This window comes from Notothenia rossii (assembly GCF_949606895.1).
Source record: "Notothenia rossii genome assembly, chromosome: 2".
Taxonomy (NCBI): Eukaryota; Metazoa; Chordata; class Actinopteri; order Perciformes; family Nototheniidae; genus Notothenia; species Notothenia rossii.
This window is the reverse complement of record NC_136904.1, coordinates 66354674-66381229: the sequence shown is the minus strand read 5'-3', so window position 1 is coordinate 66381229 and position 26556 is coordinate 66354674. Positions and strand designations below refer to the sequence as shown.

At 38.1% G+C, this 26556-nt stretch overlaps 1 protein-coding gene across 8 annotated transcripts in view; it reads left to right on the top strand.

The window, feature by feature from the left end:
• LOC307028252 (poly(rC)-binding protein 3) overlaps positions 1-24053 on the top strand; it is a 110703-nt gene extending 86650 nt beyond the window's left edge. For 4 of the 8 annotated variants that reach the window (XM_079663114.1, XM_079663107.1, XM_079663108.1 and 1 more), the window contains 12 exons: positions 1764-1934; positions 6483-6506; positions 6612-6644; positions 6857-6973; positions 7829-7960; positions 9155-9283; positions 10846-10920; positions 15913-15954; positions 17430-17508; positions 18308-18360; positions 18891-19060; positions 19777-24053. In XM_079663114.1, coding sequence (XP_079519240.1) covers positions 1854-1934; positions 6483-6506; positions 6612-6644; positions 6857-6973; positions 7829-7960; positions 9155-9283; positions 10846-10920; positions 15913-15954; positions 17430-17508; positions 18308-18360; positions 18891-19060; positions 19777-19831 — 990 coding nt within the window. In that variant the 5' untranslated portion in view covers positions 1764-1853 and the 3' untranslated portion in view covers positions 19832-24053. The remainder of the gene's footprint in view (positions 1-1763; positions 1935-6482; positions 6507-6611; positions 6645-6856; positions 6974-7828; positions 7961-9154; positions 9284-10845; positions 10921-15912; positions 15955-17429; positions 17509-18307; positions 18361-18890; positions 19061-19776) is intronic. The other 4 variants (XM_079663112.1, XM_079663110.1, XM_079663111.1 and 1 more) reach the window with 4 other exon arrangements.
• Positions 24054-26556: the final 2503 nt, after the last annotated feature.

The window sequence follows — 26556 nt, the reverse complement described above, 5'->3', positions numbered from 1 at the left end:
TAATTTACTCACCATTTTTGAGAAATTGGTCATTCTCCGGTTCTTCATGGAAGACAACTGGTTGATATTCATGTCCATATCAGATACTTCTTCACAGAGGAGGTGTTGCTGCGTAGTTTTTGTTGTCCACTTTCACCAAAAGTCCACCTTCCATGGCTGCTACCTAGCGCACGGTGTTAGCATAACTTAGTTAATTAAGCTAACGGATGATGTCACTTGATAGCTCACTTTCTTGTTGTTGAGTTAACAGCCTGTTGTGTTGTCTAAGTGCATTTGTCGAACGTTTCATGAGCCTACATGCAGTACATTCAATATTATTAGCGAGACAATATTGGCTATATACATGTCTGGATAATTGATTAATAAAGGAGCCAGCTTCACCTGGCTGGCGTTCTTCTTCTTCGTTTATTTTAATGGCGGACTACAAACCAAAGTGTTGTGCCATGCCACCAGTCATCGTACCGTAGTGTGTAATGTTACGACTGTGAGAAGAACATTTTCTCATTTATGACTACATTTCAATTAAATAATAAATAAAACAAGAGAAAATATTATTTTATTTTTTTCCAGAAAACGGTTTCCTAAAGCCCATGGTGGCATCCTCAAATGCCATACTTTTTTCACAACAGGGGTAAAGAAACCAGATCATATTCAAACTAAAGAGGCTGGAATAAGATCATCTTTGATTTTCTCCCAAAAATTACATATACTGATTTATCAGCCAAAAGAGTATTTTGAGAATTAATTGATTAATAAAAGCAGCACTATTATTTATATTGGTCTATGTTCTTAATGTCTATATTTTGGGATACTGAAGTGATGAGTTTTTCTTTTTGAATGAGCTCAAAAATAGCCCATAGGTTGTGAAATTATAACTGTATTTTGGACTTGAATTTGTAGCCTAAAACCAACATAAATGTGCCCAACTTCAGTCCCCAGAGTACATTTGATTGTCTAGAATTCCCTTGTTTGATTCCTGTTGAAATGAAATGACAAATTCTGCAGGTAAATAAAAGAGCAGAACATCAACAGGCTGGATTAGGAAAATGAATATTTGAAAATGGTTAGAACAACATCTTTGATCAAAGGCTTAGCGGTTCAAGCCATTGGGAGAATCAAATTGAATGTGATCATGCATCTTTCATATATCTTTCCTAAAACATTCCTTATTCTACCCAAAAATAAACGTTCCTTATTTTTTTGCTGAGCCATCAATGCATGACTGTCCCCTTTGCCTTTGCCTTACTAGCAAAGGCAAAGGGGAGCAACAATGATTTGAATACATGTAATGAGGACACTGGAGGAAAGATTTAATGTCTGACTTATAGGAAGGAACCTTCAAACACAATACATCTAATGAAGTCTGCAAGTCATAGGATTATTGTCAGGAGTTTTTTCAAAGCATTTATTGATAAGCTGGTGTTCAATGATCAATGTCGATTTGAAACCAATTTGGACCTTTACTTTACAATTGTACTTGTCACTCTAGAGAACATCCAATCTTCTTCATGACAACACTTGCTATAGTTAGTTTATCTTTGAATTATTTACATATATCCCTCTCATTACCTCAAGATGTAATTCTTCGGGGCAATAAATACTCTGAAAGTCATATTGCGATATATATAAATCAATAGAGCCTATCTTTCTATCTATCTATATATCAATCTATTCATCTTTTTTTATATTAATGCTCTCTCTGTTTAATTATAATTGTACAAATATGAGTGTATACAGTGTGTAACGTATATTGTGTTTGGCAGGTGACTGGCTGGCTGGTATTCCACCCTACCCATTTTCCTCTTGAGGACATCCCATTCCAGGACATTGCTTTGGCCTTACTTCCCCCCAGCATGGAGATGGAACCCACTAAAGTCCAGTCAGAGGGCGGCCTCAATGTCACCCTCACCATCCGCCTCCTCATGCACGGAAAAGTAAGCAGACAGACTTTTTATCTGGCTTTGGTAAAAAAAAGATACGACATGCAGGGAAAAAAGTGCCTAATTTAATGGGCCCTTAAGTTATTTATGACCTTTTAAGAAACCATTTGGAGCTAATTGATGTTCTCTCTAACAAGTCCAGAGCTATTATCAACTTTTAGGTCAGAAGCCTCAACACGTAGAGGGTCATTTCACTAATTGTATAGCTACCTTACACTAATTATGATGCCATTGGCTGTTATCACTGCTTGGACATGGACCAACTGATTTTTAACCGAGAACCTGTGTTTCAAGCTGACGGCATATACGTAAAAGAGGTTGACCAGGCAAGGAGGCTCTGGTGAAAATATGCTATTGGTTGCAACATGGGAAGAACATGGATCAAGCAGTTCTTCAAGTAGAACCACAAAGAAAATGATGACGCTTACAGAATGGAAACCAAGAGATTGAACATGTTCGCACTATTGGCAAGAATTTCAATTTTTTAAGTCAAGCAAGAAATGTGCTTGATGCTGTCTCACGAAAGCCAATCAGCATTGAATGTTCCTCCTTGAATACAGCTATGGGTTATGGGATTCAGCAAGCAGTCTGTCACTGGTTTGATGTCATGACTGCAGACACAAAGTAGTTTGGTTCGACATATTGAAAGGCTTTTACGACATTCTCTACGTGGAAAGGGTTGTCCTTGGGCCATGACTGATGAAACGCTGTTGGTATCTTTGTCTCTCCGGTTTGCTAATTTAAATGACCAGAGTATAGACAAATGGACTGTATATATAAGCAAAGCTGTATTTAGGTCCTTGTGTGAATGGGCCTCTGCTGCTGACCATTGCCTTTCTGGAACAGTCATTTGTTTAGCTGAGAGATCCACATTCACATTAAACTCCCAAAAAATCCACCAGCTGTACAACCCTTATTCTGAGAGAACAGCATCAAAACATTTGATATTAACATAGTGTATATATTGTCACCCCCAGTCAACCCCTCTCACCAGGCTCTGTGCAGAGTGTGAAATCCACATGGGAATACAACATGACCTTGAGTATTACAAAAATGAAGTTGCTGAGCTTTGATTTTTGCTCTGCTGATCTTCTTCTTAAGCCCTTATATAGTACGACAGATTTGATGCGGAGGTCGGCCTCTCTGCATTAAAACCTCTTGGTGGCTGGAAGGCAGATGTCTTTGTCTTCTAGTACAGCTTTGCAATAGCTTGACCTCAATACAGTATACTTTGCAAGTTATCAGTGTCCTCACTCAATTGGTTCATCCTGCCAAATCTAGAGATCTATACCAAAGGGAAAAAGGGCATTAACAAATCCTTGGTTAAGGTTTTCCACTCTTTATTTCTGTGACCCATTTATTTGAAACTCCTTTGTTTCTCAACTTATTTTTTCCATTTATTTGATCTCTTTGAATCTTTCCAGGTGCTGATAGATTGAAGTTTTATGTCCATCCAATTTCGTGTTTTGTTTAAACGCAACTCCATTTGTATCATACCTTATTCCCCTAGAAGATATTGGAAGGGTTGTAAAGGCTTCTTTGGATGAAAAATGTTTATGACTTTCTCCTGAATTGCCCCGCTCAAGGACTTTTTCAACACTGGTCAGACTAATTCTTTACATATGAGATATAATATGATGAACTGTATTTTGACAGGATTTCTATGTCCCATCTCTTTTTAGCATTGCCATAATTGCCTTGTTCCCTGTAGGATAGTATAAAGTTTAGATGTTTTACTTTTTTGTTTATAAGTTTAAGCAACTGAAGCATTCTCTGACTGTGTTCTGCCAATGTACTGTTTCACACGAAAGCTCATCATGTGTGAATATTTAGAGAAATTATCATAACCTAAAATACATTTAGTAGCCAGTGGTTCAAATGAATATATTACAAATCATTTTTTCATACACTTCCTGTCCATTCTCTAGTAATTTTATTAGCATACATCCATACATACATCATTTTTTGTGAATATCTTTCCAATTTATTATCTATTTTGTTTGTCGTTCTTTTGCACTTTGTTAAAGAGATAGTGTTCCAGTTGATATTTGTGTGGATTTTGTTCTAAGTTTCATTTTGTCCTTATTCCTTTCTTTGATTATAACATATACTTAAAGGTGGGGTATGTAATTTATTTCATTAACACTTTTTGTTATATTCCATGGAATGCTCTTAACATCCCGATAGCAATGAATATATTAAATGCCTTGGCAATAAATACATAAAAAAATGTTATCTGTGGAAGCCGTAGCGCTGTAAAAAGCACGACCAATCATTTTAGCCGGCCCCGCTAAAATGACTGGATGGCCTACCTGCCTGTCAGCCTTCCATCTCGTGCACAAACTTATCTCGTGCCCTCATTGGTCATGTGCGCGTTCGTGTGTGCCGGAGGAGGGGCTCTGTAAGGAAGTGGCAGATTTTTTTCGGTTGTGTATTTTAAAATTCTAGCACACTCGAGCTGGTTTCTCCAAAATTACATACCCCACCTTTAATTAGCATTTAAACAGATCATTAAATGTTGAAAACTAAGACCGTCCTTGGCAACAGTATACTGTGTAGTCTGACATACAGAGCCTCTGGGATCAGGTTGATCTGAAAACTCCACTCCAGACTTCTAATGACTCTGCTTAGCGTGTTCTATCTGCCCTCAGTGTTTTCAGGTTTCACAGAGCACAGAGTAAGTGGGCATCAACATTGTGTTCAGACACTTGTGAAGCGTGCTCTCCGGCTCCTCTTCTACTCTTTAAGAGCTGGTCAGATTTGTCTGTGTGTGTATGTGTGGGTGAAAATTGTGGTTAAGATCCATCATGCTCGGTTAACCTCTGCTGTTTTTCTGCCTCTTCTGCAGAAAAGCTGTGGCAATTTTGCGTGAACTAAGAGCTGCAAGCACTTGTTCTGGGTCTGAACAGTTTGTTAAAGGGCAATGGCTTTGAGTGAAATAGAAAGAAGGTTTTTACTGCCTTAAAGCTAGGGTGGGTAATGTGTTATTGAAACATTTTGTTATATTTGTTGAAATGCACTTTGCATCATGACAAAACAAAGGCATATTTTTTAATATATGGTGGTTGCAGGAACATAATAAGTCCTTCCAATCATTCCATCTTCCAACCGGATGCCGGTGGTTTAATCTCTCCGTAATGATGTGTCCTTGGGCTAAATAATTAACCCCAAATTGCTCCCAATGGTATGCCCTGTGTATTTAAAAGCACTTTAAGGGGTCGTAAAGACCTATAAATTATTATAAAAATGCAGTCCATTTATCATTTGCACTTATTCCACAAGCTGCTACCTTGACTTGTTTGAGTAACAATATAGCAAATTTGGTCATTTTCGTTCATAATGCTATTTTATAGGACTGGCTTTGGAGTAATGCTTGAAGGGACAGGGATGTCGCCAATTTGGTCATTTTCTTGCTTGAGTTAAGCTTTTGAATTTTCTTTTTGCGAAGCGGCTACTGTATGGTATTTTAATTGGAAAAGATTAGGGAATATTGGGCTGGGATTTTTCATTGGATAATGTTAAGGCCACGAGTTCATTTTAGAACCCACACTATACATCTTCACTGAGGTGCCCTTCTTGGTAGGGGGCGGGGGATCCCTGTCTCCATAAAACTAAACAACATACTTAATTACCTTTCAAGGGAAAATATATTTCTCCCAGATTATCTCTTAGCTTTAAGCATGTTGTGAATTGAAAGAAAACAAAACACACTACTCTATTAAAAACTAACTACATATATGTGTTAGGTGTGGTAAAAGATCCCTTGGCTTTAAGTATGTTTGTCATGTCCATTAGGTTACAGATCTACATTTTAAAAAGTAACGGTGACTTCTGATTTCACAAGAGACAATAAACCTTTTCGTCCAACTCCCTGACCTTTGCATACAAATATCGGTGATTTGTCAAAAACAAACTTAAACAGTGACATGTTTACCTTGAAGCGCAATTAACTATGTGGTTTTGTTGTGTAGGAATGTCATTTTAAGGAGACTTGGCTTGGCTTTGAAGTGTTGGAGAGCATGATCGGGTGCCCCTTGGGCTAGAAGTGCTTTGCTAAGACACAACCATTCCTCCACAGTGTTGAAGTCTGAAAAGTGTCCATTAACGTGCGTATACTGTCCTGGATACCCCTGCCTCTGAATCTAAATATTGTACGCCATAGATGTTTTTTGTTTTGGGTATGAATTTTTCATTACCATTTGTGGCTAGTAACAAAAGTATTACTGGAAATTCTTTGGAGTAAAGGATTAAACAAAAAGGCTTCAACGTCACAACGGATGTTACCCTGGCAGTCACCGAGGAGAGGTTAGTGAGTGTTGCTGGTGCAGTCAGTGCCGCCCCATGAAGAGTAACTGCATGCATATGGAGAGTGATACCCTCCACACTGTCATGCAGCCATGATCCTCTGCATGCCCCTTTACTGGTTAAACTTCGTCAAGGGATAACAGCAGCAAGGCAGTTTTAGTACTGTATATTCATACATAAGATTCTTCAATGAAGCCTTTTTTTATAAACCATGTGTTTTTCTCTCTTTTATTGCAGGAGGTTGGAAGTATAATTGGAAAGGTATGTCATTTTTATTGTCACACATGTTTGTACTCATGGAAAAAACTTTGATTGAGGATTTTAATTGTATTTTTTAAACACGAATTCTCTTGAATGTTTCCACAGAAAGGGGAAACAGTAAAGAAGATGCGTGAAGAGGTGAGTTTCATTCTTGAAAAATCCTTGTAGCCTTTTTGCGTAACAATGTGATTTACTGCTACACTTTACAGAATAAAACAATTGCTTACATGTGTGTTGTTTTGTAGTGGCTTCAGTGATTACATTATTTCTGTTTAGTAGAGATTCATTCCTGAATTGAGGTCTTGCATTGACTTTTTTGACCCTATTGACAGTGCATGTTTTTTTTCCAGAGTGGAGCCCGAATCAATATTTCCGAGGGTAACTGTCCCGAGAGGATTGTCACCATCACTGGACCAACAGACACCATCTTCAAGGCTTTTGCTATGATAGCCTACAAATTTGAGGAGGTATGACAAGATGCACAACTCACTGTGCTCATTAACTGATATTCAATTTGGAGTTGAAGGCCTTTTTTGCCATCTACTGTACATGTTCAAACAGCGTATCTGTCGGCCTGAGTTTATTAGTGTTATTTTAGGTAAGTGTTGAGTCCAATCCCATTTCAAACGGTCTATCGTGGTGTTTCGGCTATTGTAACTCAATTTATCACAGCTGACACACAGGTCTGTCTGTATGTTAATGGGCTAGTTGGTATGATGCTTTATTTTGCACCAATTATTGTAGCTATTAAAGAGTGAACACAGACTTTACTGACACATATATGTCGTGTTTACATAGCCAAGATGGCGGTCATTAAGTTTAAGAAATGTCCAGTGTTCTTGGTACTCATAGTTCGGGAGGCACTTATACACTCATAACAGCAAATGTAGTTATAGAAGTACGCAAATTGTGACTCAGCCATAGAGTAAATATGTATACACGCTCCCGCAGTGGTTGTTTGTATTTCAAAGCTTTAATACTGCAGGTGAATTTAAATGGCATCCTTTCGGCGACCTTCTCTGATCCTGTCTCTGATGTCACTTATCTAATTGATATACTTAAGCAGTGTGACTGGAACTTGAAATTATTTGTCCTCAATGACCTGCGTATAATCTGGCCGCTTGTTATTTACTGACAGAGCCAAAGAGCACTGTTTATCAGTCAACATATGAAAGGACGTTTGAAATATATGTTTTTCGGAGCTAGTCCTGGACTTTTACATTTGTTAAACTGATTTATGATGAGTCATTACTAAGTCATTAATTTGTTTGGGTCACATTGAAAATATTACCACTGCAAAATGAAATGTTCTTGTTTTTTAGGACATCATCAATTCCATGAGCAACAGCCAAGCAACCAGCAAGCCCCCTGTCACCTTGAGGCTCGTCGTGCCAGCCAGCCAGTGTGGCTCTCTCATAGGTAAAGGAGGCTCCAAAATCAAAGAAATGAGAGAGGTATGATATCAAACTTGTTTTAATTATTCATTACCATAAGTCAGGCCTTTTATAAGAATACACTTTTATCATTCCGTGTTACTTTGTGAGTCCTTATAGTAGAATAGATATGTAAATGTAATCATTGAATTATTAAATTGGTCCTTTTCCTAAATGTTTTTTTTCACTTGATATGGTGGAAAATGAATATGAAAGTCCTGTAACAGGCTGTTCCCATTTAATTCCTAATTGCAGCACATTTAAAATTTCACATTGTTCATTCATCCGAACCTACTCCACAAGAAACCCTGTATGATAAGTAAATGCGGTCTACAGGCACTGGGGAGCAAAGTCAGATGATTAGCTCGGATGTGGGAGATATGGAGGGTTCAAGGGGCAAAGAACAGGCTGGGAATAGACACATACAACACACACATCTGTAAACAAGACTGTTCACATCTGGCAGTAACATGCATCTTGGGGGATCTGAACACAAATGGACGGCTCTGAAAAGTTAAATTCCCACCTGGTACCATATACAAATGCATTTCCATATGTGTCTCTAGTGACCACTGGTGATTGGCTCTCACTTCTCTGCTCTATATGCACATTTACATATGCATAATTTCTGTTTTAAAAGACCAAATGCATTGGACTCTTCCTGTGCCTAGTGTCTCCAGTGACGCCTAGTTATTGGCTCTGACTTCTCTGCTTGATATGCCAATAAACACAAGCATTATCTCTGTTTGCCAAGCCAAATGCATTGCACTTCCTGCGCCAGGTCTGCTGGAAATTGAAAAACAGAAGAATAACTCAGTACCAAATCGCCCAAGACGTTGCACTAAAAATATGCATGTATTTGGGCTTTTACAAACATTTCGGACGTGGAGAAAGCTACATTTTATAATGTATTATTCTGATATCCTTATCAGGAACACATTATGATAGATTAGCGTTGACACCACAATAGATATGCAGCCAAAGTTACCACAGACTACCGTACATCTGCAAGTAATTTTACTGATAGGATCACAATTTGTCTAAACGGTTTTTAGCACTTGTACCAAAACATTTACTGCCCCCAGTCTAATAAACCTTCCTCCAATGCCAGTTTGTTGTGGAAACGTGCTTTCTTCACTTCCTGTGCAGCATTGATTCACTGCAAGAGCAGACTCCTGTTAACATTGTACCTCACAGTCCCTTGCTCTACTCCAGTCCACAGGGGCCCAGGTCCAGGTAGCAGGGGACATGCTGCCCAACTCCACAGAACGTGCAGTGACAATCTCCGGAACCCCAGAAGCCATCATCCAGTGTGTCAAACAAATATGTGTGGTCATGCTCGAGGTATGTTGAGATATAGCAAAACAACTTTCTTCAAATTGTAGTAAAGAAATTATATATTTCTGCAGATCTTACAAAAACCGGTATTGTGAACAGTTCAAGCTACAAGCGCTACAGTATGTTGCAGCTCTGGCAAGAGACTATTAGTTGTTATATTCACTTCTTGTTGTTAATGCATTTTCTCAGGGTTCAATTTGACAAGCAATCATTTTTTATAATTGAGGCTCAGGAAGCCAATTTGTCTCTTGCTATATCTTTTTTATATTACTGCAGACCTGATTCGACCTAGACAGAGAAACTGAAGAATTCATTTGTGGTGTAACTACTTTAAGAACTTTAACTGATACAAATAATCTCATTACAGTGGAGTTGAAGCAATTTGTATTACCACTTGACCACGTCTTGTGTATAACTATCCATGAGAACTGTCAGGAAAAGCCTATTTCTGCAACATTAGGAAGACACTTGCTGTTTATGATATTGGATTTGGAGCTAATACCCATGTGGGTAATCCTCCTCCTAGAGCAGCAGCTACAGAGGAAACCTGATTTAGCCTTCTCTCCACTGTCTTGAACAGCCTTGTTGCTGAAGCACAGCAAAAATCGATAAGTCTGTCGAAATTGTGAATTCAGAGCTGGAAATCCCCAACCTTCTCACTGAAATCCCCTCCCTGCTGCCGGAGAAATATAAGCCAGCAAAAAAGTAAGATAGAAAAGAGTTGCGGAGATTCAAGCTCTAGTCCTCAGGATTTACCTGCCGGGTCTATGTATTTTCCTATCTTTATGAATACATCTGCACTCAACAACTCCTTTATTTCTCATAAACAATATATTTAAAAAGCTGCCAGAAATAAGAAAATAAAATCACAGTAAGCGCACAAACACATTATTGTCTCAGTTACTGAAAGTGATTACCTAGAATATTTCTACATTATTTTCAGTTATTTCTGCAATTTTCTTGATTTTCCCAATTATACCCTGTTCTTTTTCCTTTTAATCTCATCATTACTCGAAGCATTGCCAATATTGTCTGTCTTAGATTCATGACAATAAAGCATATTGGATGGGATCGAATCTGCCCTGATGATTATTGAATAATTATGGATTTCCAAATCTATACCCTGCATGCATTAAATAACACACAGTAAATAGCTGGCTAGGAAAACATGAGTATTTTAAAGAAATAGTTCAAGATTTAGACAAATATTCTTATTAGGTTTCGTACTAAAAATTAGTTCAGGAGATCAATACCATCTGTTCATTGAATCTGAAGCTAGCTTAGCATACAGACAGGAAATGGGGAAACGGCTAGCTTGGCTCTGGTGAAAAGGTCACATCATCTGCATCTCATCACCACTAAAGGTCACTTACTCTGTTGCTTTTACAATTTAGTTTAAGTACAGATTAAACAAAGAAGACATGAAATGTTACTCTGTGAGGTAGTTATTTTGCTAAGCTAAGCTAAAATATTTAGCGTGGCCTAATTTTAGAGTTTCTGCTATCTTTATTCAACTTTTTCCTAATAAAGTAAGAACATGCTAACTGCCTCTCCTCTCTTTCTCTCAGTCTCCACCAAAAGGTGCCACCATCCCTTATCGCCCAAAGCCTGCCTCCACCCCGGTCATTTTTTCTGGTGGCCAGGTAAGCTGAGCTAGTTTTTTAATTTCTGCCTACAGCTAACCTGAGACTTACTGCAGAATCAGCTGCTGCCTGCTGTTCCTGCAAGCCTTTTAACTGTTTTTGTCTGTGCCAACACAACCCTTTAACAAATCATGCTGTCCCTGTTCCAAAGCTTACATCATTGGTTGTAAGTCGCTTTGGATAAAAGCGTCTAACAAGTAACATGTAATTGGTTGTTTGTTTGCTAATGCTAAAATAGCCTGTGTTTACATTTTCCTGACAAGTGTGTTATTTTTTTCTTTTTTTTTAACCTTTATTTATACAGATGAATCCCATTGAGATCATTGATCTCTTTTTCAAGGGAGACCTGCTCAAGTAGTTCCACATGAAAGATAAAAACATAAATAGAACAACAAAATGACATCATACAGCATCATTTACATAGTTATCCACATAAACAAGTACCAATAGCTTCCGATTGAGTAGTATCCAACCGAGTTTTAAAAACATTTAGTGGCACCAGATTGTTCACTTTCCATTTAATTTGCAGACTATTCCAAGACAGAGGGGCTGCGCATCTAAAAGCTGTCTTCCCTAAGACAGTCCTAGCATTTGGCACATTTAATAAAACCACAGCATTCGATCTCAGGCAGTAGCCACTTACAATTTTCTGTGAGATCAGGGAGCAGATATAAGATGGAAGTTTCACTAACATGGCTTTGTATATAAAAATGTATTTGTGCGGTGCAGATATGCCTGTGCACTCTGAGTAGCAACTAGACCAGGGGTGGGGAACCTTTTTCCTCTCAAGGGCCATTTCAATTTTTACAACATCCTTCGAGGGCCGTACAAATTATTGAACTCAACGTCTGCTTAAAAAACTCAAATCACAGCCCATTAATTTCGCGTTTCTTTCATGCTGTGCAAAGAAAAAGCAACCTCTTAATCCAGATATTTGACCATGACCCGCGCATTCATGCACCGTGGCATGACCACCAAAACAGAAAGATATGGACACAAGATGTGTGCAAATGTATTTAGTTTCATATCCATGTGGACATGATTTAAGTGGGGTGGGGGGGGGGGGCGGATCTAACCTCATCTAGGGGGGCTTGGGGGCATGCACCACCATGAAGATTTTTTTTAAATGTTGAAGTTAAAAGCATCAATCTGGTGCACTTTGAGAGCAACATGAAGAGATCTATGGATACATCTCTCAACACCCATATGAAACAGAACTGTAAGCAGATTTGTTTCTTTATGGATATTTTACAAATCAATTCCCTTTTAAACTGTATTCTTGTTTATTAATAACAACTTTTTACTGTCATATTAGTATTGTATAACTGTTTACTTTATTCTCTTATTTTTCTATAACTATAATGATCATATAAAGATGTGCCTTTACCTCACTGGTTGGAGAAAAAGCTTCTTATATTCGTTAGCATAGCTAGCTAACCAGATGCTAATAACAACAACGTTATTGACTGTATATGATCAGTATGACAGATGAACAGATCGCCACTGGGCTTTCAACTAAAGACACAGCCACGCAAAAACTGCGGCATGTGTACAGCTCCTTATGGGTATTGCAATTTGTGAAGTCCCGGCCCGGAGCCGCGTTCTTGTGCTCTCCGTTAGAACTACACTCCAGTCAGACGAGACATATACCACGTGATGACACGTTAGGCTCGTGTTGTCTTCAAGGACCTTGACCTTGGCCAAGAAAAACAAGCTTGTTTAATTATTTTGCGGTCTAGATTTCTTGAATTTTGTTCTTTTTTGCGAGTGTTTATAAATTACCCCGAGGGCCGTACCAAATGGTCTCGCGGGCCGTATACGGCCCGGAGGCCGGAGGTTCCCCACCCCTGAACTAGACAGACAACCCAGTCTCACGGCATGTTGTGTTAGTCACGACCTTTAATCTTTTTTTCGTGTCACACAGAACGATTTTAAAAGCAATGTATTTCTATTGGTAGTATGTTTCGTGCCTGCAACACGTCTTTTTGTCCGGTCGGGTCTTGGAAGACCGGAAGCTGTGTGGTTCATAAAAACATCTTCTTACTCAATATCAAGCCACGATTATTGTTTTGATTTTAAATTGTATAATGTCGGACTTTTTGTGTCGTCTGTGAGGAAAAGAAATGGGGCTCAGAGCCTCAGAATACTGAATTTCAAAATAAAATAACAGGAAACAGATACACACCCATTGAACTGATTACCCAAGATCCTCAGCTATGGTTTAAGCTCGGTGTTTGGATTGTTTAGCCGCAATGCACGTTGGGATATGGTGTTAATGCGATATTAAATCCGATTTTTTTTTTTTTAAAAGACGAAAATAATACTTTAATCCGACTCTGCTTGCTTTTCTCTTTGAAGGTCATCACATAACGGCATTGTAATACACGGTTCGGCTGCATTAAATATTACACATCTGCCGTAGTTCTCTATTTATAGAGCCCTGATTAGAATACTTCTAGACAAACTGGAAGAACTTCCACCGAAACTGAATAAGTGACGTGCATCATAAATATATCAGCAATTAAACAACATCTTCAATTTTTCCTTGCATCAACATTAATTCGGCTGACTTTTATGTTTGATCCAATTGGTAGATAGGTTATATTTACACCATAATGGTGCACAGCTGATAGAAAAGGACTTGTAGTTTTTAAATATATTACTGATTTTCTTTGAATATAAGAATATAAATACTGAATTGAGAGAATAGTCAGGGGTTTTGGGTCATGGGAGACACATCTATGGAATCAGAATTGCAATAGCTTACCATTAAATTATGGATATACCTTTCCGTCTATGTTTTACAAAAACCCGTTCGGGTCCAGTTTTGGATAGTTTGCCGTGGTTTCGTTCCATTTCAAAGTGCTGTTTGACGCTCTGCGTAACTTTGGCGCACTGCCACTCCAACATGCAATCCCAGAGCTTGAAGATTAATCACTGGGTTTTTTCAAGCAAAGGGACTGTAGTCCCAAACGATAGCTGGGGATTATGGGTAGTGTCTTCGGCCATCCTAAACTCCGAAATGTTTTTCGGATTTCATATCGCATAAACACCATATCTCAAAGTGCATTGCGGCTAAACTATCCAATCACCGAGCTTAAACCATAGCTGAGGACCTCGGGTAATCAGTTCAGTGGGTGTGTATCTGTTTCCAGTTATTTTATTTTGAAATTCAGTTCCTGACGGACGCCAAAAAAGCCAGAGATTATAGAATTAAACAAATAAATATAAACTAGGATAATTGTGTGTTATTGTTGAGTAAATAACATTGTGTTATTTAGAAAAGAATAACAAATCAGATGGAATTTTTTTTTTTTTAAATACATATTTCAGTATTCTGAGGCTCTGAGCCCCATTTCTTTTCCTCACAGACGACAAAAAAAGTCCGACATTATACAATTTAAAATACAAACAATAATCGTGGCTCGATATTGTGTAAGAACATCTTTTTATGAACCACACAGCTTCCGGTCTTCCAAGATCCGACCGGACAAAAAGACGTAGTGCAGGCACGAAACATACTACCAATAGAAATACATTGCTTTTTTTTTTTAATCGTTCTGTGTGACACGGAAAAAAGGGGAAAATCGTGTTGGTGAACACGAATCAATAGATTAAATGTCGTGACTATAACATGAAATGCCGTGAGACTGGGTTGAGACAGAAGTGGTTTGTCATCATTATGAAACATGTGACTTTGGTACCCTTAAATTGCAGTTAATTTGCTGTTTCCTATCTTAGTTGCAGATCTGTGCTAATATATGTTGGATGCATTTGAACATGTAGCAAGCAAAGGAGATTTATTTGGGAGACAATCCATGTAAATACTTAACTCAAATATGGTGGCTTTTCCTTTCGTCTGGAAATGATAGTGGATGGTTAATGGAACATATAGTACAAAAGACTATTTTTGGAAAATATTATAAAGCAAACACATTAACACAGGAGTACACAGCAGCAACACCTGTGCAATATAGAAAGCTACTTTGTGAAGCTTAAAACGTTCAGTAATGTTCAGACGGTGTGAAATATGTTTATACAACAACAGCTGCCATTTTTAATTTAGACTTTTGATTTTATGACTTTTTGCAGATGTTATTGTGTTCACTGAAGTAATTTTGAACATAGCCTAAGGCACCTTTGCAAACTGCTTTATTTGATGATAAATGGACATAAATCCAATCTATAGGCACTAGGATTTGAAAACATCTGTCTGTCACGATTGAGAGCAAAGCAGGGTGGAACCAAAGGCAGGATTTTCAAATGTTCTCCAGAAAAATAACTTTAATGGCAGGTAATCGACAGAGCAAGGCAAGGCTAAAGAAATGGTAAAAAGCTCTCTGACGCACAACCAACAACTACTTACAGAGAACTTAAATACATGCAGGACTAATCACAAGGAAAAAAAACAGCTGGGCAGAACAGGCATGCGTACAAAAAGAAACAGAAGAAACTTCTGATGAAGAATCATGGAGTACTGTAGTTTATCTAGACTGCTGTCCGTGTCCGGTGTCAAGCCAAAAGTCTACGTTGACGTATTTTAACATACGTACATGAGTTAACTTACATCACATACACGTACTTACCTTATCTACATAACTGAAGTTAACCAAACCACTTTATTTTAGTTTTTATTCACAAAGCACATGTTGAAGTTTGTTTTGGATGCACTATTGCTAATGCACTAAATCATATCGGACAGTATCTTTTTTGCCACTCACTTGCAATAACAAGGCACCATTACTCTTCAGGGCCATTTACATAATCACTTGAATATGAGAATGATGAGTTTGATTAGAGAATTAATATCCATTCAAACAAAATCATTTACTAATTTTAAGAAACACAAAACATTTGCAAATGAGACCACATAATGGTTTATTTGAACTAAAAGTGGACAGCTGGTGTGTATGGCGCTTAGAATGAACATTATCTTATTGTGCTTATTGTAAATGAGATGCTAAAATGTGTTTTTTTCTGTCATTTCTTCAGGCCTACACAATTCAGGGACAGTACGCCATACCCCATCCAGATGTGAGTTCTCGGTCTCTTTCTAATAGAATCAAGAATTCTACTGAAATCTAAATGATCTACATTTTCAAAATAGTAACAGACATGTTGTGTCATGGACACAATAGCTCTTTAGAAGCTATTAAGAGACAAGTCATAAATTGCGACTTTCATGAAAATTAATCTCGTTCTTTATGGGTGGACTGAAGCTCAACCGACGGAAACAACTCGTACCAGTTGTGGTTGATAACAAAACATTGACACCTTGTGATATCGATAAAGGCAAATACATTGATGGCAGTTATGATATAGACACCCCTTTTTACTTTTGGTGGGCCATGTAGTCTCCATTAATAATCTGCCTTCATCTGTCCTTGTCGTGAGCGCATCTCAAGATCTACCTTGTGTCAGATCCACTAATTCAAAGTTGGGCATTGATTGATGCCGCTTCAGTTGTAGGTTGACGGCACAATCACTCAAGTACAGGCATGACATCCTCTCCCACCCTCATTAAAACTCCTCTTAAAAGGAGGCGAAGGCTTGAAAGCATCCGTCTTCCCCCATTGCTGATGGAAATAATCCACAGCAGGGGATGGAAATCCTGTGACCATGTCGAGGGTTGGCGGATGCTCTGACAGGCATGTAAAGCCAAAGGTTCCCAGTTCTGAGTCATAGTGCCAGATAGAAGGACACAATGGTAATCGAGGGGGCAAATGGGAATGAATTATTCCCTACATTTGGTTAATGGGCCCTTGAGCGAACTTCTTTCGCTCTCCATTTTCTTAAAAGACAAACAAATGACGTATGTGTCAAAGAGGAAAGGAATCAGGACCCAAATGCAGAATTCAAGAGGTGGCTATAATAATATAAACACATTTTTTTAATTCAAGCTGGTACAAATAAATACTTTATGAAAAATGGAGGACCCGGCAAGGTCAACCAAAAGGAAAAGTAGCAAACAAAAAGGAGAAACAAACCGGGAGAACAATGGAGGATGCGGAAATCCAGAATATTACAGACAGGAAACCAGGAACCAAACCGAAGAAACAATGACGACAAATTGACAAAGAGCATTATAGCGAAGACAGGTATAAATACACACTAATCACCAAAACAAGACACAGCTGAGGAGGGCATGCAAAACAAAATTGGTACTAGGTGTAATGAATTTGACAATCAAACAGGCGGGAAAACACAGAGACAGGAAGTAAAACAAGACCAGACACAAGGACAAAATACATTTCAAAATAAAACAGCAAACCAAAACTTAGATCGTAACAGTGTTTGAAAAAAAAAGGCAAATTACATAGCAATTTGCCAATCCATGACAGACAATCACCCTCTCTCTTTTACCTCCTTTTCCCTTACTTTTGTCCCCCACCACCCTGTGTCATTGCCTCCTTCTCCTCACCGTTTCTTCACTTTAGTTTCTGTTAATTTCTTGGTGAGACCTGTGTACCAGTAACCTCTTAGTTCTACTTTCCCTCCTAACCCTTCAGCAGTTGACCAAGCTCCACCAGTTGGCTATGCAGCAAACCCCCTTTACCCCCCTCGGACAGACCACCCCTGCTTTCCCTGGTACGTACCCACAAGGCCCTTGAGAAACATTTTTCTCTTTCCCTTCCTGCCCTTATCTCTTTTGGCACAGCATGACTTAACCCCTGTGGTTTCTCTCCTTCTTTGATTTTTTCCTTGTATATATTTTTCTCTTGGCTCTGTCTGATAGTATGCCAATGGTATGCAAAAAGAACAATCTAAAAAAACAGTGGGACTGACTTTCAAACAATGCATTGAGGAATGCATTATCTCTTGGCGACACATTTTTAGGTTGCCTAACTTTCCATTAAAGATGAAAAACTCCCGTGAAATAGGCTGCCCACATTGTTCTGTTTTAACTAACTGAATATCACCCCCACATCCAAATTGAACTTGTTCACCCAACTGAGGATCTCATGAATAATTTCATTTTGATTCTTTTTTTCCCTACTTTCATCTAGGATGTGGCAATTACCATTATACATGGAATTATTTATTGAATCATCAGGAGTTCTTGTGAAAATGTGCTCTAATTTAAATTTGTTTTAGCTGACTTTATTCACATTCTATCCAATCACACACGTGACTTAATAAAGAATGAAGAGAAACTGCGTAAAAAAAACAGCAAAAAGATCCGCTGAGAAATAGGCTTACGAAGTTCTCAAAGTAATACTTTGATATTTTGGAAATACGCTTAGTCAAGAGTGCAACAAAACTTCTCATCTAATTCTTGGCTAAGGAGGTAATAAGCGTATTTCCCAAAATTTCAAAATAATTCTGCTGAAGTAAAGTGGGCTTTTTAGTCAAGTCTCACTTCTTATCCAATTGCTCCCCAATTCAGGTTTGGATGCCAATCCACCAGCCAGTACCCATGAACTCGCCATTCCCAATGATGTGAGTAATGCTTTTTGGAGACAGCTGATACTGTGTGTTTTTTTATTATGTACCTTTCAATGTAGGTGTCTTTCATTTGGCATTGTCATACAACATTTGAACGATGTTAAGAAAGTTTTAATTGTGCAAAAAAGGCAAGGTTGCAAAGACAACAGTCATATCACTGCAATTGAACAGGGTAGTTGGCAGTTGTAAGTGTTAATTGAGTCAAGAGAAAATACATATTTGCACACAGAGTACCCTAAGTCAATCCTGTTTTTTAAACGATAAATATAAATGTTAAATAATGAGCCAATGAGATTACAAACAAGGACCCTGCCAACTCCACTTCTTGTAAAGCAGAATTCCACCAATCAGCTGATCTAGTGACAATGTTACACTTAATCAAACCTTATTTCTACAGTGATAGGATTTAAATGGAACCCAGACCATTTCATGCCCAATTAAACACCTTTTTAGATGTAAAATGTTTAAGGTATGAGGATATATGTATTGCTTAATGCTCCAAATTCTTTCTCTCCTCCCCCCAGCTAATAGGCTGCATCATTGGACGCCAGGGAACCAAAATAAACGAGATCCGACAGATGTCTGGAGCGCAGATCAAAATCGCGAATGCCATGGAGGGCTCCTCGGAGCGCCAGATCACCATCACAGGGACTCCTGCCAACATCAGTTTGGCCCAGTATCTCATCAATGCCAGGTAAACTTTAACCCTATCTGCTGGGATCTGGCAAAATTCCGAAGGTTCAAACCTGTAGCTGTGTAGCTTTCTAGTTTAATTCTGACATTCATGACATTGATACCTTGATGGATTGCCAGAAAAAGCACCATATCTGACAGGTTTTGACAAGCAGATGAATAATCTTTTTCTTTTTTCTTCTTTCTTTTGTCCTTTATTTCAACCCAAGTGTAGGCATTAAAATGCATAGAGTTTTTAGCCAGTACCCTCTTTGCAAGTAAGTTGCTCCTGGAAGCAATGCCAAATACTGAGACAAGTAAGCTGTGTCTTTGAACAGAATCTGCAGATAAGTAAACAGTCAGTCAAGTCAATTATCAAATTATGTTATTCAATTAAAAGCAACTACCTCAAAGACGAAATGTGTTGAGCCCCAAGCCGAGACCCAGGGCAGGTTCTGGATTGTGAACAGTACAATTCCGAGAAACCTATTTTTTCATTGTAATATCTCCGCTAGATTCTGTACCCCTCTCTGTCCTGTTCTCCCTGCTGAAACCAGTTATACATTATCAGCTCTGAGAAAAACCAATCCTCACTGATGTCCCCAGGATATCTGCACCTCAAAGTCAAATGTTATCAACGTCAGAGCAGCCACAAACTCAACAAACAGGACTTTCAGTCTTTGATGACAGTCCGCTGAAAAACTAATAGCAATTGCTTTCCCACAATTCCAATGGCAGGTTCAGGGACGTGGCTGCCATGTGGAATGACCCCTCATCCATGACTACATCCTGAAGTCACCCCAAATCTGCTTCTGTTTGCAAAAGCTAACATCAAAACCACTGTTTCACAATTAACCTCTGTGTGTTATCCCATTGAACTTCCCCTTTAGACTCCCTTGCACAACACTTAGCATTAGCCAATAAAATTGATAACACTGGCATTAGTTTTTAAATGATGGAGCCAGTGTATCGTTTAGAATAGTTTGACATTTTTGTCAAATTCTGTTCTTATAATTGCTCGGGGTCAGATAATACGGTTGATACCACTTTCATCTCTGTCCGTTAAATATGTAGCCATATCCAGGAGAAGGTTAGCTTAGCTAGCTAGTCAGAAGCTTATGGTGGGTTCAATTTGTATTTGAAAGTCGGAAATTGGAGTTGTGAATTACGCCTCACCCTTTTCAACAGAAACAGTTCTAAGCCAGTTCTAGACATTCAAGCTTTAGCGACCAATACCAGTTTACAAGGTATTATATTTTGTGCTTACACTTAAGCAACAGGTCCACAAATAAAAGTTGTACGGTATTGTGTGTATAGATATACTAATAAACTGTAAATTAAGATATATTTTACTTAACAGCCATCTTGGAATTTGATGTCTGGGTGATGAGATACTCCCAACATTTCTTATTGGAAATGCTACTTCAGGGGGTTTTCGGCTTAATTTTCTTCGAGTTGAAAATGGGAAATGTCATTATACCGTTACAAATTGAACGCATCCATTTGCTTGGCTCTGTCTAAAGGAGACAATCATTTTGCTTACCCGCACCTATAAAGCTCACTCATTAACATGGTGGCACCCTCACATTGAGATAAAGGCTCCAGGAAGTCATGCCTTTTTTTGTGACATGCTCTGCTATGCTATGCTAAACACCTCCTGGCTGCAACTTTAACATAAGGGAGGTATTAACCTTCTCATTTTGCTGTAAGAAAAAAAAAGCACATTTCAAAATGTCTAATTATTTCTTTAAGTGTTTAATTAGCATGCCTTATTCCAAGAATAATATTGTCTTTCTGTTTTTCATTGTTCTATTGGATAAATGTGCCTATTTAGTCCTATTGTGTCATTGTCTGAAATAGTAAAATGAATTTTTTTTTTTAAATAAATAAAAGTAAAAAAAGACAAAACACATGTCTGCCAATCGAGCAATGCTGTTGAGAGAAGAGTGATGTGATGCCTCTGTCAGGGAATACAGCAATTTATACACATTTCATACACCATTATTTTCTCCTCACTGCATGGCTTCATCAGGGGGATAGAACTGCATGGTTAAATACCATATTTTTAGAAGTAAAGGTGTTTTTTGTTGAAGGGTATTATATATGGTATCAAATCTGCGGAGAAAACTACAACCTGCAGTGTCAGCAAACACTGGAGCACCGAACCAGCCATTGCAGCTTTACTTTCACTTCCAAGGGAAAGTTCTTCTTTCACAGCTGTTTTATTTTCTCTGTCTGCCTCCCCACCCTCCCCTCCCCCTCCTCCCCCGCCTTCCCCCAAACTATTCTAGGCTGACGTCTGAAGTCACTGGAATGGGCACACTGTAATTTCTACCCATCTTCCCTCAGTGCATCACATGACCTTTGAGCAAATGCCATTGCACCTGATATATATGTATTTCTCTGTGTTTGACTGTCCTGATTTATTAAGTGACTTTAACTATGATTTCTAGTATTTACTGTCAATACATGTATCCGCACTGTTCCTAGGATTCCTCACACCTGTCCTTGTTGTTTTCTGAAAGGTTGCTTAACTTTTTTGACACCCTAGTACCTTTCATGGCATCTCACGTACCGCGCTGCTTTGTTTTATCTCATGTTTCAACTTTTTCTTTCTTGCACTGCAGGCACCAGTCAATGCAAAGCAAACCTGTACATTGGTATGACAATTTAAACCAAGGTTTACTTTCCTTCAGCCCGCATTCTCCTATTTTATGATGGATGGAATTGGTGCTTTACCATGTGAACATAGACATTTGCCTGCTTTTAATTTGTGTAGTGTTGTTAAATTGTTCTGCATGACACACAACACCTACTACATTTTCAATTGATTTCAAACTCAAAACTGCGGAAAGGAAGACCAAATGCTAAAAGGGAATGGAGGGACAGAAACGGTCTTTTGATCTGAAAGTGTGACTTTGACTCCAATTTGGAATAGGTACAGGCCAGTAAACAACCCTCGTAATGCGCAAATATCCAAGTTTCATGCAAAAAAGACTGTTGTGGAAAAATGGAAATGACTAAAGTGAAGGGTGAAATCCAAATGCATGCTACAAATAAACACCACTTTATTCGCTTATACTCCACAAACATAATATAACTTTCATGTCATTCATGCTGCCATGTCATAACAAATATAGAGGTATGGGCCATATAGAAAATGATTGAGTCTGGTGACCTCACATGTAACTCATTTAAGGCACAGTTTGCTAGGCAACAAGCCTTTCCAGTTACGGAAAATGTAGTATGTTTCTGGTTAGCATGTATAATTCACTAGAGACATACTTGTACGTATGTATCCACAATGAACCATTTTTGCAGATAGAGTCTCTGCACCATTAATTTACCCTTGTGCCTCACTAGGGACATTTTCCGCTTATCTCATATTATCAGTCCATAACAAAGCGTGTAGTCAGAACCCATTCAAACAACATTTTAAAAATGTGTTTTTGTATTATTTTTTATAAAAATTAAAGGGAAATTATTTAAACAATCTGGCATTTCAAGGGGTTGACGTTTTAATAAAGGATATGAAAATGGGGAAGTTATGATGAAGACAGGAGTAGAAGTTATTTTAATTTTATGATACATTTTGCAATCTGGCAATTGTTTGACTCACTGACATTGTTGTCCTCTGAAAACATTAGAGCATTTTTTGTGAGGAACAACGGTTGACATTTATTTTGTAATCAGTCTAAATTATTATACTAGAATATATTTCAGAATGGTGCATATAGTAAGAAAAATTAAAATGGCAATTTAATAAAAAGTGTGGATGACTTATTAAAATGTAAGACCCAACATACATACAGTTTTATATAACATCAATATTTCAGATATCATTGAATATAAACCAAAATCTTTCTGTATGTCCTGCAAAAAATACAACTGGATGGCCTTATTAGTATCTGCAACTGTCATGATAATGTATGCTCAACGATAAATAAATATAAGATATGTAGTCTACAACACACAGGAGACTTCAACAAATAGCCTAATATATTATTCATCTGATGACTGTGCTACTGATAGCAGGTAGCTATTATTTTAAATCCATCTTATCTTAATAAAATTATACATGTTACTCTCAACGCCTGGAAATGCATTACTCCAATGATAAATAATGTTCTGGGAATATTATTCAGTCATTACAGGTACATGGCTTTTTGGTTGATTTTAAGTGAGTCACTAAAATGTTTTTGTTGTTGAGAAATAGCTGCTTCACATTAATACATTAACATACATCCACACATTGCTTGACATTTACATGATGAATGTAAATATGTACATCAGTGCTCATCTGGCTACATCTGGATGTATTTCAGATGTGAGGAAAAGCTAAATGAAGGCTGACAATAACGATTTTGTAATAATACCATAGTGTAGAAATACCTGTTAAGTCAAGGATGTTACTTAATTAAGAGTACAAAAGTACAATATTTGCTTCTGTAGTGGAGTAGAAGTATAAATTAGCATAACATGGAAATAATATGTAAATGTACTTAGTTACTTTCATCCACTGGTTTTTCATTTTTAATATAAAAAACGGCATCATCAAAGCAGATTATTATCTTAAGAAAATTCCACATTGATAGTTGTGTCTGTTGGTTGAAGGTGGTTGTGTGCCAGCCATGATGCAGTCATGCTGCTTTACAGTATGAGCCGTTTGCAAACATCTCAGTTGCCTTTTTGATTGTCATATCTGTCATAATCATGCATCGCTCATGTGCTTATCATTACGGTTTTCTATTTACACTCTGTAGTGTAAATAGAACACCCTCTTGTTGTGTTGATTTTGCCTTTTAACTCAACATTTACACATTGATGTTACTGTGCTAGAGCAGCAACAAAATGAAAGGCTAGCACCATAAGTTGCTGTTTGAGGAAATGTGTCTGATCATGTTTAGTTTGATAATTTGCTTTTTGAAAGTCTGTATTGGATTTATTATTTATTGAGGTTGATACTGAAATGTTTTGTAAAAAGAAGAGAATAAAGTTTGTGTTTTTTCCCTTGACTGGTTTTACTTATTGAGAATTCTGTTGGATTTGTGTCTCATTCATTTTTTACAAAAGCTTATTATATTTAATAAACAGCAGAGCGCTAGCATCCCTTGTCTAATGAATTAAGTAACAGAACAGCTAGTTTTTTTAAACTTCAATTAAACACTTATCTATGGTTTTCTTCAACATTTCCACTTTTAACATTTCAGACAATCAAACCTTAAGAATTGGTCCGTCTTCTTGCCAGTAAAAGGCAAGTTTAATCATCTTTGGGTTTTTATTTGGTGCATTTTAACCCAAGGAGTCTGTTAATCAGAAACCAATCTAAGAACAAAAGGAGAATCCAATGGCATCTGTTGACATAACAACAACAACAACAACAACAACAACAGAACTCCGGTTATTAGATGCTAAACTCAGGTCAGCTGAACATTAACCCAGCCAGTAAAGGTCTTCAGTGGAAAGGATAATAAATTGAGGGATTATAAAAAGACGTATTCTGCTTTCCAAAAATGCGGTATTTAAAAAAAGGGAGCTTGTGAGCAAATGCTCTACTCAAATTTGTTTTTATTTAAACAGCCTAAGTCCCCCTCCAGATCACAAATGTGTGTTACTTCACTGTAATGTTTGACCTTCACTTCCTAGAATGATGTATGTGGAGAGTTTGATTGACACCAGAAGGCTGTTTTCACAATGATTTTCTGAATGTTGTCTTCGCTCACCTTGAATCTCTGGCCGTTTCTCAATGTCGAGTACACCTGCTGCAGAGCCACTATTTCAAGTATACTACGTCATCGAGTGGCGCCGAAGGACTGTTTAAATGCATGTTAAATGCCCAGCATTCGGCGCCACTCAATAACGTAGTATACTTGAAATAGTGGCTCTGCAGCAGGTATACTCGACATTGAGAAACGGCCTCTGTTTAGCGTGTGTCTGCTTACAAGAGAATCTTGTGCCATAACATGTAGTTAGGAAGCTTATTCTGGTGCACTGTTTATCTAGGAGCTGATGTTTGTGTTGTTTTTGTCATATAGCCTTATACGTCAGATGGTTTGTTACACACAACTATATAAGTATCCATCATTCGAAACTGGAAGAGGGCAACTCTTTTAAATACTTTTCGTTTTTCGGATTAACCGTCTGTCAATTAAACTTTTGTCAAAGCTAGTTCATTGCTGCTCTTCTTTCAATTAAAAAGTACCTCTCAGTTCTAATTTAACTGATGTTATATGGTGCAGGAATGAGTCCTAAACCCAGAAAGGATTTAGGGTTTTAGCACTTCTGGGCTCCCTCATATCAAGTCAATAGGTTTTCTTTTAAATACATTTTTAGTTAGACTCCCCAAATAAGGTCATTTTCAAGTTTTGTTTTACAATATAAAATAGGCCAGTAAACACTCCACTGGTGAATGTCTAAGTTTTAACATGTCATAAAAATGGTGGTTGCTATCAAGTGGCTAAATGAGAAACTAAACACCATCCCGCCAACAATGTGATGCCTTTAGCTAAGCGCTGGTGAAGTCATGCAACACACATTTTCTTTGTTATAGCATTACGTTAGCTTTTGACTTCTTGATCTGACGGTTGCCTCTTATTGTTACGTCAGTCACACCTGCTGCCAATGGCTCCTGATTGGTCAGATCACCGGCTGGAACAAACACATTACTTGAAGCTTGAGGAGATGTATTTCGCATAACTTACAAAGTCCTCCTCCTCACCTACAAGTCCCTCCATGCCCTTGCCCCCCAATACATATCAGACATCCTTCACCCACATGCCCCACCCCAGAACCTGCGGTTTTCAGACTCTGGCCTGCTTACCACCCCCTGCACCAACCTGCGAACCTTCGGGGACAGAGCCTTCAGTGTGGCAGCCCCCACCCTCTGGAATGCTATCCCTGCGGAGATCCGCAACATCCCCACGCTTGACGCCTTCAAAAGGGCCCTCGAGACCCATCTGTTTACTAAGGCCTTTGGCCCCTAATCTATTTGTTGTTTTGTCTGTCTGACTGATTGTCTGACTGCCTTTTGTTTTGTTATGTTTGTTTTTGCCCTGTTCTTCTTTGTTAAGCGACCTTGGGTCTCATGAAAGGCGCTATATAAGTCCAACTTATTATTATTATAATTATTATTAAGGGTCCTTCAGCAGGGTAACATCACCGGGGTCACTTTACATGATTTGTTTCCCCAAATGTATTCCATAACTTCTCCTAATGAGTGAATCTTGAATACTGGGTTTAACAGGGAAGACGGCTTAAGGGCTTGGATGTATATATGAATGAACACCTCACTAAAAGAAATGCTGAGATCGCCAGAAAGGCCCGATTCTTGAGAAAACAGCAAAAAATATAATCAACATGGACTGCAAACTGTAAAATCTTCATCAAGCTTAACGGATCACCAGAACAAGCTAAAGTGTTAATCATCAGGGACCTGGAGGAACTGGAAAAATACCAATGAAACAAATCAGACAAGGTAACGGAAATAAAACACTACCATGACAATTCCAGATAATATAC